Source organism: Dermacentor albipictus, chromosome 1 (assembly GCF_038994185.2).
Source record: "Dermacentor albipictus isolate Rhodes 1998 colony chromosome 1, USDA_Dalb.pri_finalv2, whole genome shotgun sequence".
Lineage (NCBI taxonomy): Eukaryota > Metazoa > Arthropoda > Arachnida > Ixodida > Ixodidae > Dermacentor > Dermacentor albipictus.
Genome location: NC_091821.1, coordinates 335,548,026 through 335,567,331, shown reverse-complemented (window position 1 = coordinate 335,567,331; position 19,306 = coordinate 335,548,026). Strand labels below are relative to the sequence as shown.

Sequence of the window (19,306 nt, the reverse complement as noted above, 5' to 3'; positions counted from 1 at the left end):
TACAGGTACTAATAGAAATTTACTTGGCACAAATTTCATTAGCTGTGATGAAAAATAATACAGCATCTTTGTCCTGTCTGCATGTGCATCATGATTGATAGGTCAGAACATACCTCATGAACTCAATGACATGGCACACAAGCATCATTATCAAACGTATTTATAACATGGCGCCAAGTGACGTCAAAAGTTTGATGTAATCAGCATTTTTTTTTACAGTGGCAAGATGCAAACGGCAGCATCTATGCTTTATGCAGTGTGATGTAAAAAAGCCCCCCCATTCCCAAACACATATACACATGATGAATTGCTGGTAAGCCAGAAATTGAACACCTACATTTGCAACACAAAAACATTCAAAGCATCGTAGCAACTGAGTTGATGACGAGTGCTGTCAGCTCTTTGGCAATTGAGTCCTGTGGACATGAACACTGACTGCTGCAGTGACTGTACCTATCAGCCAGCAATTAAAACCAGTGGCAGCAACAATTCGAAATGGAATTTCCAACAGCTCTCAATTCCTGTCATCATAACACAATCACACATTTGAAAGTTACAAACAAAGAGGCTCTGTCCAACTAGACAGCAACCAGCAGTCGCAAAAGACAAGCGAGCAATATGAACAAAAAGTGGCCGACCCAGTACAGCTCGTTCTTTTATCTACATAGTATGATGAACAGGTAAGAAGAACTCAACAATAACCTGCTGATCTTCAAACATTCTTTTGGATATTAGGAAGTATGCAGTTCACACAGGCAGCACATTTAATTTTGCAGCAAAAAAATTTACTTGTTCTTATTTTCTTTGCCACCCCCCCCCCCGCCTTTTCAACTTTGTGATTTACAACAGGCACTCTCAGCCCACCAAAAAGAATCATTATGGTACAATTCCAGCTTCACAAAGACTACAAATCCGAAAGAACACTAATCAACAGAGAGAGAGAGAGAAAGCATCCAAAACAAGCAATAAACTTTTCCTACACGCATTTCATAAAACTTTATACACGTGTAATGTTGCTTAAGATGCACATTGCCCTTTTGCACCAACTCATTTTCCTTGCGTAGCTAAAACAGCCTTGCACATGTGTGCAGCACTACACATACTTAAATTTCCTTGAAATGAAGAGCTCACTGTACATGTCAATTAAGACGCGATTAGAAAAATAAGGAAGCAGCATTGAGGGGAGGATGACGGTGAGAAATCAAACTGAATCACCGACAGGGCATGGTCGGTGGCAGTGACATCATGCTCGCACTCAATATATACACAATGATTTGAGAATGAGAAAAAAAGAACAACTGCCACAACATGTCCCTGGAGGGCACTAGTGTACAAAGAGCATCGTCCACGGACACCTTTGCCCTGTCTCATGATGGGTCCATTATTTCCTCAGGTTCATCCTTGACTTCTGCCACCTGAATGGTTGCGGTGGCTGCAGAGTCTGAGGTGGTGGCAACGGTAGTTACTGGGTGATGTAACTGTGCAGCAGACGATGTTGCCGTTGAAAATATCCCCTTGACCGCGACACTGGTTGGCTGAGCCATAGTGACCACAACCACTTTGGTCAGCGAAGCCGTTGAGGTGACCGCCTTTGTCTGGAGTGTGTTGCCTTGGGGTGTTGGTGCTGCCGTCACAATCTTCACGAGGGTTGGCGTCGAGGCAACCGTGCTAGTGCTGCTGCTGCTGTTGTTGACAACACCTGTGGTAGCATTGGCAAGTGGGCTTGCCGGCGCTGCCAGACGTGGAGGGTTAGATGTAACAATGACATATTTCTGCGGCGCACCCGGCAGCGATGCTGTGGGAACTCGAGGTGCGGGAACTAGTGAAGATGCACGTGGCGCAGCTTGGAGAAGGCGAGAAGGCTGAAAAAGAATGAAGTGACACATAGCAAATCAAAACTGGTTCACTTGTGGTCAGGTGTAAGAAACTAAAGATAAACTGATGCCCTCTTACAGTCATAACAGCATGCAGCTAAGCCCATACAAATAATGACATGGAATCCAACAAACATTTTAAACTAGCCTTACATGTGGCCGACACTTTACTTGGGCCTCTTTGATTTTCCACTTCTGGTTACCCGCGGGCTGCCAGAGCCAGCCAGAGCACCTTCGTTTTTCTCGGGTTGCCCCACCCACCGCACCACGCACTTCCACCGGGTGTTTGTTTTATTCTGGCTGGACGTTTCTGGCTACCCGCGGGCTGCCAGAACCAGCCAGGACAATTTTGGTCTGGCTGCTCTCTGGAAGTTCTCTGGCTAGCAGATGACTAAAAGAGGCAATGAGCACTCGCCACCATATTTGTGGGGACAATAGATTGCGACGTGGGCGCTTGAGGACTATTCTTACCTTGCTCAGCCAACTGGCTACGGTCATCTTCGGATTTCCTTACGTCTAGCGTTATCTTCTTAGGTTCTAACGCACCGTTCCGCATTGCTCTGATGCGTGCATGTTATCTGCACCGTGTTCCGCGCAAGTTGCAGACGCTAATTCGCACACAATGTGCTACATTTTTGGTTCATCTTTAGTGGTGTTTCTTTTCACATATCTCATATATGTATGCGGCAATATCCCCTTTTTCTGCAGTTAGCGAAGGCGTTACAGCTAGCCGTGTTCGCTCCATCTTTTCATCGTATACTTGGGTGACAGCTCGAAACTGATATGTGTTCGAACTGCAGGCCATTGATGTTAAGAATGCACTGGTTGAGTACAATCCATAGGCATGCATACATTAGCTTATTGCTCTCATGATCGCAACCAATATTGTTTCTTTTGTGAAACTTTTCGCTGTTCACAGGCAGCATGCATTTTCATGTGCCAGCTGCATCCCCAGCTCCTTAGGGTCGAAATGAGAAGCACCATCAGCCGAAACAAATTTTTTAAATCGAAGCCTAAGCAGGCCGATCGGCACGATATTTTATGCATATAAGATGTACAGGGTTGCCACATTGCACTATTAATAGCCAAAGTGGCCTACTTTTTGTCCGAGTTGGCGTCAGAATTTCCCTCTTGGCTATGTGGCTATTTCTGGGCTACATCTTTTTCTTGTGTAAAAAAAAGTAAAAATAGTTAAGCACCAATGAAAAGCACACTGGAATCAAAATGCAAACGACAGCAGGTTAAAGAAATTGAGCGCGTCTGTTACAAAATCAAAATTTGCAAGTTCTATGCGAGAGAACACATATGCAAGTCAAATAGTCAAAGATCGCGTCCTTTCGATAATTTTAATTAATAAAGGTGGCCTCAGGAAACACGTCTCCATCCGCGAACTAACGCTACCCGCGCGCGCGCGCGCGTCAGTGAACATAAGACTGTTGCTAGCTGTCTCCACATGTGAGCTTTCGGCGTCCTATAGGTACATTTTAAGCCTGAGATGCTTTTAGCTCCCGTTGACGGTGCGCCGCGGGTGACCTCGGCGCCAGAACGAAGGGAGAACACCGAGTTGAACCTAACCGAAATTTGCCGAATTATCTGCCTGCCGCATGGCGCCTACGCGGCAATTCGCTCGGACCCTTGCTGCCCAAATTGCCCCTGCTCCAACACTAACGTAGAACCTATCCTCTTCCATTGCCCCACAGCCACCACAGCCATCCGTTCCCTACACAACTCCAAACCCTCCTCCTGTCTTTGCTATCACTACCTGTATCAAATGTCACCATCGAACGACAAAATAATTAGACAAAAATCATTAATATAGCAGAGCCTCGTTCATACGTACTGAAAAAGACAGAGAGAGAGAGAGCGTACTAATTGCAAAAACGTACGATTTGAACTAAAAAAATTTGATGGACTCAACTATTGTTGACATCTACATAATGCGAAGCGTCGTGCAGATTGTTGCGGTACCAGAGACGAACGCGCATCAAGCTGGTGGTGCTCCGGCGGACCAAGAAGCATTTTGTTGTTTTCCTATTGCGTAGTGTTTTTAAGAGAGCGTCGGGAAAGTGAAACGAAATCGAGCTGATGGGCGACAGCGCATGCCGCCGAAGCGAATGGTGATACCCACATCGTGCTGTCTGAAGCAGGGAACGGCAGCGCGTTTTGGTTATCGCCTACTAAAAGCATGCAGTACGCTACCGTATTTACTCGCATAATGATCGCACTCGCGTAATGATCGCACCCCTAAAATTTGTCGTCAAAATTCGATTTTTTTTATTTCCCGCGTAATGATCGCACCCCGAACTTGCCGCAGCGATATGTCGTGTGCTAAGTCTAGCGAATAATGATCGCGCTTACCACCTGTCGAATGCTACGCGAACGACTCTTCAAGACAAGCCAAGCGGCCTGCACGCACTAAACATTCTTAAGTAGATGCCTCATTTCATTACTTTCATCACTTTCCGCACTTCCATGACAAAATGAGGTACTACCAAACTTGCCTTTATTATGGGTTGGCTTTATAATGGCTGATGTCAACAAAAACAATAAAGGCGCATTTCGATTCTTTTCATCTGCTTTTGCACTCGTGAGCACGCAACAAATCGCGCGCGGCAATGATATTAGCCACGTTTACTCTGATACGTTAAAAGTGTGCCCTATTCATACGCCGACGCTTGTAACACAGCTAAGATATTCGCCCACCCTTAGCGGAAAGTAGTGAAGACAGATGCCGCAGTTTCCGCAGCATGCCCGTCATGCGTTTCTGTCACTGGCAGCTAACCGCGCCCACCTATTACTGTCCCCTCAAAGTGGACATGGCTACGTTATTGCCGCAAACTTGCCGATATTAACGATATTATTCATCACTAATACGGAAGAAACTGTTTCAATGCACGTAATGTACTCACGAGAAGAAAAAAAAAATCGCGTTCGGCGCGTTCGGCTCGCTCCGCTAGCCGCCATTTTTGTTTTGGTGTCCCGCACCCGCAATCTCGCATCCCGCAGCAAACACGGACGAAAAAAAAAATTTTTTTTTTCCCGGGAAATTTAACCCGCGTAATGATCGCACCCCTGAATTTGCTTGAATTTTTCTGACAAAAAAAGTGCGATCATTATGCGAGTAAATACGGTATTAATGGCACTACACACCACGCGCTGTAAAAAAGATAGGTGAAGGTGCTTATCGCAATAGTTGTTAATGCGGCGTGCGTGCCGTCTTTTTTACACGAGACGGGCGGCTATATACTGTTCTGCATCACGCATGCCTTGCGCCTTTTCTTGTTCGCACAGGATCTAGCGGCCGGTCGCAGACACACGATCACAGACTGCAGTAGGGTACAGCAGCGCGTTTTGGTTATCGCCTATTAAAAGTGTGCGCTACACTTCCGATGGCAACGCGCGCTGTGAAACAGATAGGCGAGGATGGTTATCGCAATAGGATTGGTGGTGATAGCTGTGAATGCCGCGTGTGACCACCCCAGTGAAGATTTGCTGGTACCGAAGTGAGAAACCGAGTGCATGCCGGCGTTTTCACGTGAGACGGGCGGCTATATACTGTCCTCTATCGCGCGCGTTTCGCACATTTTCTTGTTTACAAGGGACCCAGCGGCCAGAAAGCGTACCATGCGATCACAGTTTGGCAACGTACTGAACGTTGTTGCCGAAAAATCGCGTTTTCTGGGAACATATGAACCGGCAAAAGATGAGCATAACTCTATTGGGTCATTTTTGTGTTCTCGAATGCGAACATTGGTACCAGGAAAACGTACGTAACGGGAACGTATCAACGAGATTCTACTGAAATTTTTTTTTCACCCCCCCCCCCCACACCTCCATTGGCTGCCACAAGCTACTGAAGCTTGTGGCAGCCACCCTCCTGCAGGGGTGATAAACCTCACAATTGCTGGGTATCTGAAAGCCGAGCATGCAAAGCATCTGTCACCTTTTCTTGTTTAACCCTGCACTTCCCCACATTTCACACAGGGTATGCTTGGTCCTCCTCTGCTGCTCCTATAGGAACATGCCATGCCCTTTCACCCTTACCCCCACTCCACTCCCTATTATCCTAACTTTCAGCAAGACGATCAAGGTGCGGTGCCAACCACCACACTGACCCACACCTCAGTGATATCACGTGATAACAAATTACAATTTACATGACAAGTTGAGGTATTCTGGTAAACAGCCTGCCTAAGCACTACATTGTGAAGTTTGTTTTGAATCCCTTGCATTTAAAGATGATATAATTCATGGTCTGTTGTGCTTTCGAGGAATTGAGGTTTCATACACCCACTTTGGAGTCTGCAGCCACTTAAGAAAGGAAAAGAAAAATGAAATGAGGCAAAAAGTTTGTGTCAGTACTCCTTTAACAGAACCATAGCCACAGGTAACCGTCGTCATGACAGCTTGAACACTGGATATGCAGGAGTGCCTGGTTAATAAGTCGGTATCAAAGACACCTGAAGCAAATAAATCTTGAGGCCACACACCTGGGTAACTGTAAGAGTGGTGCGCGCCACTGAAGTTGTGGTAGTGGGCTGCATGCGAGCCCTGACCACCTGTGCATGCAGCAGGTGCCCCAGGTAGCCGTACTCTGCTCGGTACTCTTCCGCATTGTCAGGTGGGGTCCGGGTTGCTTTCAGCGCTGGTGCCAGCACCCTCTTCTCAGCGGAATGTGGGAAGGGAGAAAGGGGAAAACATACACATATATTTTTTTCCCAGCAACAGTTCAATAATACTGTAAAACAACTGACTGCAAGCACAAAATTAATTTCGTTTGGAATTAAGCCACACAATTTTTTACTTATTCTAGGCACATTAAATGCAAGGCGATTTATTTGGACTAAACGACAAATCTCAACTGCGGCATGATTCACAAGGAAATGAATAGACATGCCAGATGCTAATGAGGGACATGGAGACGACGAGGCTGTTTCAAAGGCACACTAGGTACTGCTTCTGTCTCAACATAGCAAAAACAAACACCTGTTTCTAGTGAAAATTGAAAAGCCAAGAGGCATTATGTCTATCTGTGCTGCCATGGCCAACCCTATGCCACTGCGTGCATTAGCTTTTTTGTTGACGAGCCTAGTGAAACATAAATGTATGAGCTACAAGATTTCTCCAAATGCTTCTTCTATGAGCTATTAGTGCTAGCCTGTAGCATCTATTGCAGCCTTTGGTTCAATTTAAACGAGCAGTGTCCTCTGAAAATTGGGGATATGAAACATTACTTAACTAAATTTTATATATTTGTTACTTCGGCACATTGTTATGCAATGTAACTGCATTGTTATTAGAAAGACTTGTCACAAAGCAGGAATGTAACACATTATACTCTCATCAAATCACCATTATGCGATGGGGGAGGTTTTCCAGGTCACCTCTGGTGCAGAAAACTGCAAAATTATATCATCAATGCTCTGCAATAAACTTCTGGGGAAGTTTTTCAGGGACTCCTTAAAGGAAAGCATAAGATCAAGTCAGAGTCGTTTATTGCCCTTTTGGAACAGTAAAATTGATGGCATAAAGTGAAGAGTGGTGGCACTGCCGTCGAACTTCTGACATTAAGAATTTTAAAGGCATCACAAAATGAGATGTCAACAAGTGTGTTTCAGACATCTGAAAGACTGTCCTGGAACTTCAGTTTTAATAAATACATTTCCATAAAACAAGCGAGTTGCAAGGGAAGTGAAATAGCCTAGCAAAGTTTTTCTTTCTTTTTTTTTTTCCATGCCCCTTGAATGCAACAGCTAAGCTGATACTGGATTATATGATAGCATGTAGTTCTACAAGGAATAAGGGCATCCAAATGGCAATATTTTTAAAGTGAATTAAGTGCTGGAGAAATATCAACTTCAAATAATGAATATCTTTCTGTCCCTGAAAGCAAAATAGAAACGAATAGGAAAACAAAAAAAACATGCAAGAGGTGACAAGACATATATTTCTTTTAATGCATACAGGGATGGAAGTGGCCAAGGGAGTTTCAGAGCAACTCTGGGAGCAGCAAATTTGGCACATTGGATGGAGCCTGTTAGGAGCAGAAACTGTTCGATCTGGAGCAGAATATGCACCTTTTGGAGCATGCTACATAAGGTTCACTATGAGTGAAATAAAGACAAATCAAGAAAAGATGTTATGTATTTGACTTTGCAGAACACTATTAAGTTACAGCAAATCAGTTCTGTGGAAGCCTGAAAGGTGGATGGAGTAAAGTTCACTAAAGGAAAAGAATGCCATACACCAGGAAAAGGAAACTGATTTGCATTCCTCAGAAACCACTATTAAGCTATGTACCAGACTTGCCAACTAAATGTGGCCAAGAAAAGAAAAATAACCAAAGTATTTATGTGAACAGCACCAATTGCATGTTGACAGGCTTTTTGTTAATGCTAGTCAACAGACTCCTTTTTGTCTTGCACAAGCTATTAATAATTAAGTTTAATTAGCTAACAATAATTACCTAACTTATTCTATAAGGGTATTGGATAATGTAAATCATAGGTTGCTTTAAATCCAGTTATCGCTCGTGTTTCAAAAACCTCCAGATCTTTTTAACTGACATCTTGTCAATTAGGTAAGTTTATAAAGTTAGCTAATTAGACATATTCATGCACAACAAACAAGAAATACTGACTGCGACAACCATAAGAAACACCCATCAACATACAGTGAACCCCTTTCGCGTTATGCCTTCAGTCTTTTTTTTTTTTATTCTTCGTGGCATTCAGTTGGCATTGCAGAGTACCACAGAATAAATGTGAAGTTACTTTGTTGGTCATCACATGTTAGCCAGTTTTCACTTGACTTGGCGAGAAGAAAAAATAAAGACTGACATTTATCAAAGGAATAAAGAGAAGAAAGCGTTCAGTGGTTTCCAATCAGCGTCACTGACCAATATTTTGCAAAAGCTCGATTATTAGGGCTGTCCTATAAAGCCACTGTAAAACAATGACCAATATTTTGAATGCCAAACAATGGTTTCTTAAAATTTTCTGACTCGATCTGCGCAAATTGCATTGCGGGCATGATGGCCATGAATGCAATTTCTGTCGGTCGCATAATGCGTCCCTTTACAACCACCATTCGGCCACTACGGTAGACTAAAACCAAAAATTTATGTTCTCAGTTCACATTTTGCAGCCAAAAAAGTCTTGATTTGGTATAGCGTGGTTGTGCAGCATATAGAGTACCCGGAGTTCAACCTTGAGTGATGATTGCGGTTGTAATTGGATATTTCTGGTCAAGAGGTTTCACGGGCACATGCAAAATACATTGTAACGTTACACACATGGTGTTCGCCATTAATTAATGCAAATTTACTAATAGAGCGTACAAGAGAACCTTAAAAAGTATAACGACATATAGTGCAACTTATTCATTCAGCTTAGAGCGCAGCTTTCTTTCCTGATTGCCCCATAAGAGCGCCAGTTCAAATAATCTTTAGCTGGTTTGCATATTACACAAACGTGTAAGACTTATTCGCAATGCTTTGTATACCACAAAGGATTTTCGTTTTCCTATAGCCAAGTTACAATGTGCCACCAAACACACCCTCGCTCCAAAGACACCGACAACGAAACATATTCACTTAGCTTGGCTTCTAGGGCTAAATGTTAGCCAACACATGGCTGTATGATTGCCACTGAACACGAACATCCGGCAAAATTTAGCCATTTCATCCGAACTTAGCGTTTTAGTGGAAGTTGGTGCAGCTCAGTGGTTTAGCGCAAGATGGCACAAATGGAGCGACGCTTCCGTCCCTGTGCTACTGCTATTGGTGGGTAGGTTTGAGCAGCTTTCAAATGCGTAAAAAGTAAAAATTGGATAGTTCCTTGCTGGCTCAGAATGGCTATTTGAAGCAGACTGTATGGAAAGGCCTTTTTCATGGCGGCCAGGCAGCATTATACATAGCAATCCTGTATAGCTGGTATAACTGGATACACAAATGAAGAAACTGAATACAGTGTTATAATTTGAAACTGAATACCCTTTTCATTTGAAACAAAGCATAATCAACTTGCAGTACCGTATTTACACGATTGTAAGTCGACTCGAATGTAAGTAGACCCCCTCATATTGTGTGTGAATGGGAAAAAAAGAAAAAAGAAAAGAGTATACTCGAGGGCGCATTCGATAACGAAAATTTATTAGTCGCTGACATGGTCACTGGACTACTCGTCTTCACTAGTGCTGCCATCGTCATCGCTGCTACGGTCCCACAGCGCATCGTCATCCAGCGAAATTCCACATTTGGCAAACGACCGCACCATGACATCTTCTGGTACAGCAGCCCACGCTGAATGCACCCAACTACATGCAGCCGTCAGTGAGGCTCTTTTGACAGGTCTGGTTGGCGTAAGTTCACGGTCTTCTGCCGCCAGCCACTCGTACCCACAACAGAGCAGGTCCTTAAAAGGCGAAGAGCTGGGCTTGTATCATGACCATGACGCACTTCACTGACGGGGTCCAATCACACATTTCAGCTACGTATGCTGCAAGCTTGGCCTGTAGCTCCAGAAAGCATACCGACTTTGGCCCATGGCAAATTCTTTGCTTGCCGTCACAGGTGAAAATTTTGCTTCACCGCAGTCGCCACTCTTGCACCACCCGTTCAGAAACATTGAACTTGCGGCCCGCTGCGCAGTGATTTGTTTCTTCGGCAGAAAGGATGGCAGCCCTCTTGATCACTGCTGTGAACGTGTGCCGAATGATTAGTGGGCCTCGAGCACTCATGACGACTGAGGATGCATGGAAGTAGCACGTAGTCGGCAGTCAAGTCGAACGCATCAAACCAATGCCCATAGAATAAAGAACCCAATGCCTTTGGTCAAACTAAGAGCATAGAGAAAGCTAAATCATAGCTTCCTAGTAGGAGGCTATAGCTAAAAGCTACAGGGAAAGAGAAACACGTGTCTGCTCTTTCATGAACTACTGATACTCCCCGCAAGCGCTGCCGTTCTGAGGGTGCCGTCGTGAATGGAACAGCGGCGCTTCCATCAACTATCGACACCCCCCATGAGTGTTGTGTGCACTGTAAAACTCTCAAAAATGTTGAAAAACCCTTCTGAAAAGCAAACAAACACACGGGATAGCAAAAAGCTATGGATAGGGCCATAGAGCAAACATAATATTGAAACTATGTTGTCACTCCCCTTGGTCTTGCTTTTTTGGCAGTGCCATCTTTTGGTTTCGATTGTAAACATTGAAAAACCCTTCCGAAAAGCCAACAAACACACGGGATAGGAAAAAGCTACGGGTAGGGCCATAGAGCAAACATAAAATTGTAACTATGTTGTAGTTCCCCTTAGTCTTGCTTTTTTGGCAGTGCCATGTTTTGGTTTCGACTGTAAGTCGACCCCCCCCACTTCAGATTTCTAAATTTAAAAAGGATAGGTCGACTTACAGTCGTGTAAATACGGAATATAAAATTTAAAATATTTGCACACCTTAAGAAAGCACAAAGTAATTGTAAAACTCATGGCTGCGCGCACTAGTTGCAGTGAAACCATGCTATGTTTCATACTTAGCAGGCGCCTCTGTGGAAGATACGCAAGTATGAGCAGTCACAGAAGTCTCACTCTATGCATTTCGCAGTGCAATTGTTCTTGATCTGTAATGCTTTTGGCAGAATAACCACAGCATAGACCCCTTATAGCGTAAGTCGCTGAAGTTACAGATAACCGCGCCTTAACTAATAGAATATTTTCAAAGGCTTCACATGTGCAAAACATGTAGAACAGCCAGCTGTGTGTATCTGACAATCAAAGCATGCGACCGGGATATTTGTATCCATTTAAATGTACAAATGCTGTCCATGGATCTGCAGCCTTTGCATTAAAGACAAAGTAGCACAAAAGGAAAAAAAAGAAAGAAGATAAAAGTAAGATGCAGACTGACTTTCATCAAAGTAAGTAAGTTGTCGATTATTCGACATTCCCCCTGCGCTTGCCACCAACTCCACAGAACTAATGTACAACCATGGCTGAAATTCTGGACGTCATGTAGTGTTTCGTTCAAGCAGCTTTATTTAATATTGGCACCTTCAGTGAATGACCTGGCTGTGGGCCATGTCTTGACATGCGCACCACTCTCACAGGATGCTATTTTTGTCAGCACATGGTATGAGCAGATTGACCAAACCGATCGAACTTATTAACACCACACAAACAGACAGAACAGCAAAAGCAGTGCGTGTGAAAAGCATGAAAGCATGTGCGAAGCTATGCCGATTAGCCACTGGAAGGCGCGCTGATCGCATCAAATACATGAGCTCAGCGTTCACACGCGCAGACTTGCGCAGTTGGGATTTTTCTACACATGCGAGCATACAAACGAACTTGGCACGCATGCACACAGTAGTTGCTGGCAAGTTGACTGTGGACCTGAACACTGCTTCAATGGCTGTTGATCTAATCTGTATACAGGATCTCAGGACCGATTGCTGATGAACCACCTGTAGGATCAGCGACAAGCTTTCTGTGACCATTTGAGGCCCATTATGACATCAGCAGGCAGCAAATTTTTGTCATGGCCACACTATCAAGCCCGTTAGGCCTAATCAGAGCTGTGTGATCTGATGTCAGCAACGAATGTTACGGTTACTGAATTAATTCAGAAATAGGTTCTTATCTGCGATGCCTTCCATGCAAGAATTGTATCATATTTTGTAACATAAAGGTATGGGACATAATGTTACGTTAATTAACATGAATCTTTCTTCCATACGTAATGCACTATTTTTTGGTTGCAAATGCAATGAATGCATTACATGCTGTGTGTGAAACAAAGTATACACTTGGATGTACCAAAAGCAGCTGCTTGATGTGCTCAGCTGCCTTCTTGTCCACGGGCGAGACGCCGGGCTCCTCCAGACCTTGGCGCAGCTTTTCACCCAAGGCTCGCACCCGTGGGAGCACAAAGGACCGCACCACCTCAGGCCCGAGTTCAGCCAACCCCGAGACAGCTCCATAATGAGACGCAAGCGGCATCTTGTCATTCTGCAGTGCACGGCTGAACATGCGCGTCACACGAGTTTGGACGTTGTTGGTGCTTGTGTTGAAGTTCCTGCAGGAACCAAAAATGAGTGTGTCAGAAGTGCTGCAGCAAAACACTTAGGACACAGAGAGAGTCAAAAATCAAGGTGTGGGTTTTCTCGTCCAGAAACTGCACAGTGAGTTTTGAAGAACACCGCAGCTGGGAGGGGCGTTCCGAATTAATTTCAACCACCGAGGGTGCTTTGACGCGTGCCTAGTTCTGTGTGCACGAGCGTTCTTGCAGAATGTCTTAATGCAGCCATTGTGGCTGGGAATTGAACCATCGATCTCAAGCACAGCAGCTGAATGGCATAGCCACTAAGCCACCGTGGTGGGTAGAGAGAGAGGGAAGAGGAGTAGCAAAAAATTCTGACAGAACCCATCTTGAGATTGTCAATGTTAATACGATTGGCAGAGAAGCCTTCTAGCGATACCCCATATCGGCACTGCGAAAGTGTGTTGTGTGTGGGGCATGTATGCAGCCAGGCTCCTCTCTCGCACTTCCATCTGGACATACTGCGCCATCTAGCGGCACTGCCACGAAGGGCACACATAGCACATGTGCGAATATATATTTCATTTATTTCATTTCATTTTATTTATTTACCCGAAGGGCCCAGAGTCGGGCATCACATAGGGGGGGGGGGGGGGGCGTGATAACAACAACAACATTCAGACAAGATTGTGTGAATATACATCAGGCAGGTTCAATTCTACCCAGCACTGAAGAAGTTTCAAAAAAATTTTCTTTTGTCATTGAAGAGTGACACGTAAGAGCGGCACATACCCACTGACTCAAGTTGGTCCGATGGTTGGTTTTGAACCCGGTTCCTTCAACACAGCAGCCCAATGCTCTACCCATTAGACCGTGGCCTACCCAGTGACCCAAGTTGGCGGGAAAACGGTTAGGGACATAAATATACAAACAAGTAGATAGATAGACAGACATCGAAAAGTATCCTAAGAACTATAAGCGCGTTAAAGGCATCTCCAAGGGCAATGATTTAAGGACATAAGGGCAGAGCTTTGGCCATGTTGGTCTGATGTTTTTGTAGGATTATAGAAAGCATGGATACTACAAAGCTTGTGTTGCGTCTTTCTTATTTGTCTCTGTAATTTGCATTACAAACATAGGAAATCTAAAAAGGCAGTAAATTACAGATGGTATTAAGAAAACAATCGCTGAATGACAAAACTTATTTCAAATATCGTCTTCATCAGCTTGACATGTGTTGTTATGTTTATCTGAGGTTTCAGTAGGAAGCATAAGAGTGTGCTTTGTGTGTAAACTGTTTTCTTGGTCTTTAACTTGTACCTTGTTCAACTTCTGCTAATTCAAACCATAAGCTGTGGCCTCAAGTAGGTATTGTTATAGTGAAAACAGACACAAATACCACAAGAAGACGACTGCGTGGTTTTTATGCTCAGCTCTTGAACACTTTAACAGTAAGGTAGGAGAAGACACTCACTTGCAGATTTGGGCCATCAGGCGAGAGGCAAAGTCCCGCAGTGCCCAATGGTTGTCCACGTCAGGCCTAGTGCACAGTTGCCGACTCACAATGCATGTTGCCACTGAGGGTATCAGCTCATGAAGCTACAACAGGAAATGTGAAAGTGCTTGTTGGGTACTCCATCTCATCCACAAAAGAACACCCTTCAGCAAAAATACACCACTGTCTCCTTCAAAGAGCAAAAGTTTACATTCACACGTGCGCATGCACGCATATAGAAGAGAAAGAAAGAAGGAGAAAAAAAGGTTTTGTAGTTTCACCCCAAGTACAAAGCATTAGAAAGGTTTAGCGTTGCACTGAGCTTCTCAAATGTTATTCTAAGAATATGCAGAGTCCTCATGTTGGCATGGCACAGCATGCAGTGCCACCACTTCTGCGCAGCAGAAACAGCACCCTCACAGTAATTAGGCATCTCACAATGCTGGCATGATGAGGAGCACCACCACTGTTATTGTAGGTGTGACACCTCAATGATGCACAAGATTGAGATAGAAGCAAAACTGTCAGCGTTTGTAGCTTAAAGTGTACTGCACGTTCCACTCTGTATGTAGCATGGTGTGCCTGTCGTCTGCTACAGTTCGAGTGGTGTCTGGGCGCCTTCTGCAGTGTTTTTGTTTGTTAAGCTCTCATTCCCTATGCTTTTACACTTATGCTGGTCAACTCAAATATATTTATACGACATCTTAATTAGCAAAAATTTATTCAAAGAGCTTATTTCCTAGACGGCAATATATTTTTCAAAGGCAGCACTACAGTGTTAGTCGAAGGAGCTCCGACCAGCCCACTGCGCGTTTTTTATGCACGGGTCTACACTTTGCAGCAGTAGCTCACGTAAATAATAAAAGCATAAGCACTATAACATAGCACATAAGAATACACTTAGGATACCATATCTGCCATGGTGCAACAAGCATGTCGCAACCACTGGTTATATATGACTTCTACAACATTTACCCTGATTTTAACCCACTAAAACATGTTTCCTCATGACAAGTAATTCATGGTATAACACCGAATTTTTGCATTTAGTATTCACAGAAACGCTCAGCAGTGACATGAGGACTTGACTAACAGTGCAGTTTGGATTCTACCAGCACCACTTACTTCTTTAACTGCTTCTCAAAATTAGGCCGTTGTTCACGGGTTAAATTTAAGTGGCAGTAATTTGAAGTATAGCTAACTGAGGCCTACAGCTGTTTATAGTATATGAAAATGAATGTACCAAAGTTTACTCCCTTTTTTGTGCTACACCTTCAACTAACTTGAGCAATTTACTGGTGCGTGTTGCTTGAGGAAGAGACATAACATAACGAAGCTGTTTGGCAAACTGACACAGGCTGTTCAGCTTAAATATTTGAGTGAAATATGGCTTTTTAAACTGTGTGGCTGCAGCAAAAAAAGAAAAAAAAAAGCCGAAGCCTCATTTATTAGTAATATGGGACATATTTTAGATATAGATATTCCCTGGTGAAAGTAAAAAGTCAAGTGAATTCATGTGATTCTTGCAGTTTCTATATTATGAAGCGGGTACGCGACATTCTCTTTTATATAATCAGTTTGTATAATTAAACAATGCAAGATCGACATAATGTGTTTTGTATCCGTATAAACCATACCAGCTTATTGTGTAGGTATCGGTTACCACATAATGTCTCCACTTTTCGTCGCGCAAACACAGCAGTGCTTCTTCTCCCGGAAGAACAACAAGCCTCAGAGGTCTGAACAACGGCCTCCAAGCGCCCTGTGCATTTACGCAAGAAGCCACATGAACATCAACATCATTTCGGCGCCATCCCACAGAGCGTTGTGACGTTGTGTAAGCGAGGACTCGCGTCATGCCGAAGCTTGGATAAAAAGAGACACTGGGTGCTCAGCATAGAAGAAAAATTAGACATCGTTCATGCCGTTGAACGTGCACGAAGTCAGCGCTGGCACGCGACGTGGGTCCACTGTTGACTACAGTGTTTGGCATTTGGAATGTGAAGAAGTTGCTTGGCAGCGCTGCTGCGACCGCAAAGAGATGTCGGCTGCGAGGTTAGACTTTTCACCATCGTTGCCTCTGTTTTGCCGAAGTGTCACCTAGCGACAGTGATAAAGATGACACGGAAAGCGACAGCATGGGTGATTCAGGCCTGACAGGGGCAGAAGCTGCATGTTACATCAGCAATCGACCCGACAAGAACAGCACCCCGCAATGAAAAAGTGCCCTGCTACATCTGCAGCGCTACAGCGCCCGTGCATGGAGAATATGCAACGCCAACGAGGAATCTGCCATGCGAGTGTTTGACGAGAAGAGGGGGCTGGTTGAAAAGCTGGCTCGCAGCTTCAGTAAGTTTAAGGCCACAGTCGTTGCTGCTAGGCAGCAGCGGCATCAAACGAAAATAACACTTTTGTCATGCTAAGTAAATAAATACTGCATGTTTTTTTCCCTTTTATCACACTCTCTCTTCCGTTTTTGACAGGTAAGTGGGCGATCTCATGCTATTTCGGTTAAGCAGTAATACCATTTAGTACATACTTTTTCCGAGCTCCGACCAACTACGGTTTAACAAGGTTTCACTGTATGCGGAACTTTGAAAAGAGATTACCAGAGATGTTGTTCTGACCTCGTACGTTCTCTCTCTGCCCCCAACTTAAGCCCCATTCTCCAAAATGCAAACAGCAGTGTTCATGCTGCATCTAAGGTGATGCACCAAAGGACATTTATTTGTACATTGACCCATGGTATATTTCTAACCGCAATACAACAATTTCCCTACCCCAAGAGAGAACAGATTCACCTCACCATAGTGCCTAAGCAAGGCAAAACTGAAGACATGGCCATCAGAGAGGAGAGAGCCAGAAACATTAAATGACTGGCACATATGCAAATATTCCCCTCAAGATGTGCTTTGGTTACTGAGTTACCAGGCTACAGTTGACCAAAGTTAAATAACACATGGGGCTAGAGAATGGCTGCAACAATGTTACTAAGCATAGAGAAGCTAGCTTTGGAGTAAAGGACAAATTAAAATTTGTGCAGGGTGGATAGGAGCAGTGTTGTGTAGTTATTTGTTGATCGTGCATCAGCTGGGTCTCACCGTGGATTTTACTAACAGTCACTGTTGCAAGTGGTGCTGGTAATTGCGGTTCACAACAAGATAACTGGCAACTATGATTGGATGCAACAAATATTAATTATTTTTTCACTATTCATCTCATGAATAATCAGCTTAATTTGTACTATTGAGAAGTGGGGACATAGAAAGATAACAGCTCGGGTATGAGGGGAGAATGATTGGGAAGACGCTGTTAGTTGCACCTGTCACTCGACAGACTAACTGTTTACAAGCCCTTAGCTGAGTGAACTAAAGACTCAGAGGCACCGTCTTTTGCAGGCTAATTTGTTACAACACGAAGGATATCAACATATAAAAGCTTTACACAGCAGGTATGCTTGAAAACCACTTTCAGAAGCTGTAGCCACGCAGTAGAAAAAGCTTGTTATTAAAAGATACATGGCGGTTACTTTGGTGTCGTGCACTACTACAGTCGCCGCGGATTTTTCGGACTCCAAAAATTTGGACTTATGGATATTTCAGACTTAATAAATGCACCGTCAGGGTTCCCACAGAGCGAATGCACTTGCACGTTCAATTTTTTAGATGAACTTAGGCCCCGAAGTTTTATTTTCTGGACTAAATTGCTTGATCTTAATTACGCTCCCTGATCTTGGAGGTCGCCATGTTGGATATTTCGCTGGCTTCGCCAGGCTTGGCTTCAAGTGGCCCACTCCATAGCTTCCAAGATTGGGAGGAGCACGCTATCAATAGAGAGCACGCGCTATCCTTCGGTCTCTGGGGTCATGCCCACTCTTCCTTGGCTGATAAAAGGCTCCAGGACACGCCTTTATTTTTTGTCTCGGTAAGCACTATCGTCATGGTCACTCAGTGGAGTATTTTTCTTTTTTTTTTTAAGTTTTGGTCATTATTTTGCATGTGGTGTGTTCACAGATCAAGTGTGTCTCAGAGACGTCACATTTTTACACGTGTTTGCACGGCTTCACATTTGCCTGCCCTGCGCCACCTACTGTGCTTTCGGGAGAGCCAAGTAGTGCGAAGAAGCATGGCTCATTTCTTCGATCATCAACACGGTGATGCTCTTGGTGACTATATACAGAGACAACATGACGCCTGCACAAATCCAAGCGAATCTGATTGCCTCCAAGCGTAGTAACAGGCAGGCAAGATATCTACCAAGCAAACAATTTCGTATTCCCTGGGTATTCCAGGCTTTCCCCGAGTGCCCCTGCAAAATTTCCTGAGTGACACAAAACTTCGTTTTATGTCAAGACAGGCTTAACACCATGTCGCCTGATGTCACTCTCTAGTAAGCATGTTAAAAAATGAAAAACGACTTAATCCAGTTTTAACAGTAAGGAGTAGTGTTTACTTTATTCAAAATAGAAAACTGAAAGGAGGAGTTAGTAAAATTCACAGCAAATAAAATATCCTTGAAAAAGAAATCGTAAAGCCCACTGCAAATCAAGTCGAACCTTTTCAAGTACGAATAAAAATATATGCATACAGATACAAATATTTTCGAAAATGAGCTATTTCTATCAACTGATATTAAGCTCATTGGTATTAGGCCCAAACTTTGTCACAAGTCACATTCTCTCAGCAGCTGGAAAATCAACCTTAACTGTCCTGACATACTCTCAGCCAGCGCACAATGCTTCAGTGTTGCGTTTCTCTGCTTTAGAGTTTATTTTGGTTCGGATGAGGGTCACCTGCATCTCGGCGTTAGCCAACGATTTGCCTTTTGAGCTCAAGCTCCTTCAAAGATGAGGCAGCACAGTTCCTTTCCCGATCACTCCTCAATGCGATGGTCCTTTCTGTTC

At 43.9% G+C, this 19,306-nt stretch overlaps 1 protein-coding gene across 3 annotated transcripts in view; it reads right to left on the bottom strand.

Annotated features, from left to right (window-relative positions):
* Taf6 (TBP-associated factor 6) overlaps positions 1-19,306 on the bottom strand; it is a 37,366-nt gene continuing 18,060 nt past the window's right edge. For all 3 annotated transcript variants that reach the window (XM_065448000.2, XM_065448002.2, XM_065448001.2), the window contains exons 9-12: positions 14,383-14,507; positions 12,686-12,944; positions 6,365-6,535; positions 1-1,862 (exon numbers count right to left, since the gene is read on the bottom strand). In XM_065448000.2, the coding sequence (XP_065304072.1) occupies positions 1,368-1,862; positions 6,365-6,535; positions 12,686-12,944; positions 14,383-14,507 (1,050 nt within the window). In that variant the 3' untranslated portion in view covers positions 1-1,367. The remainder of the gene's footprint in view (positions 1,863-6,364; positions 6,536-12,685; positions 12,945-14,382; positions 14,508-19,306) is intronic.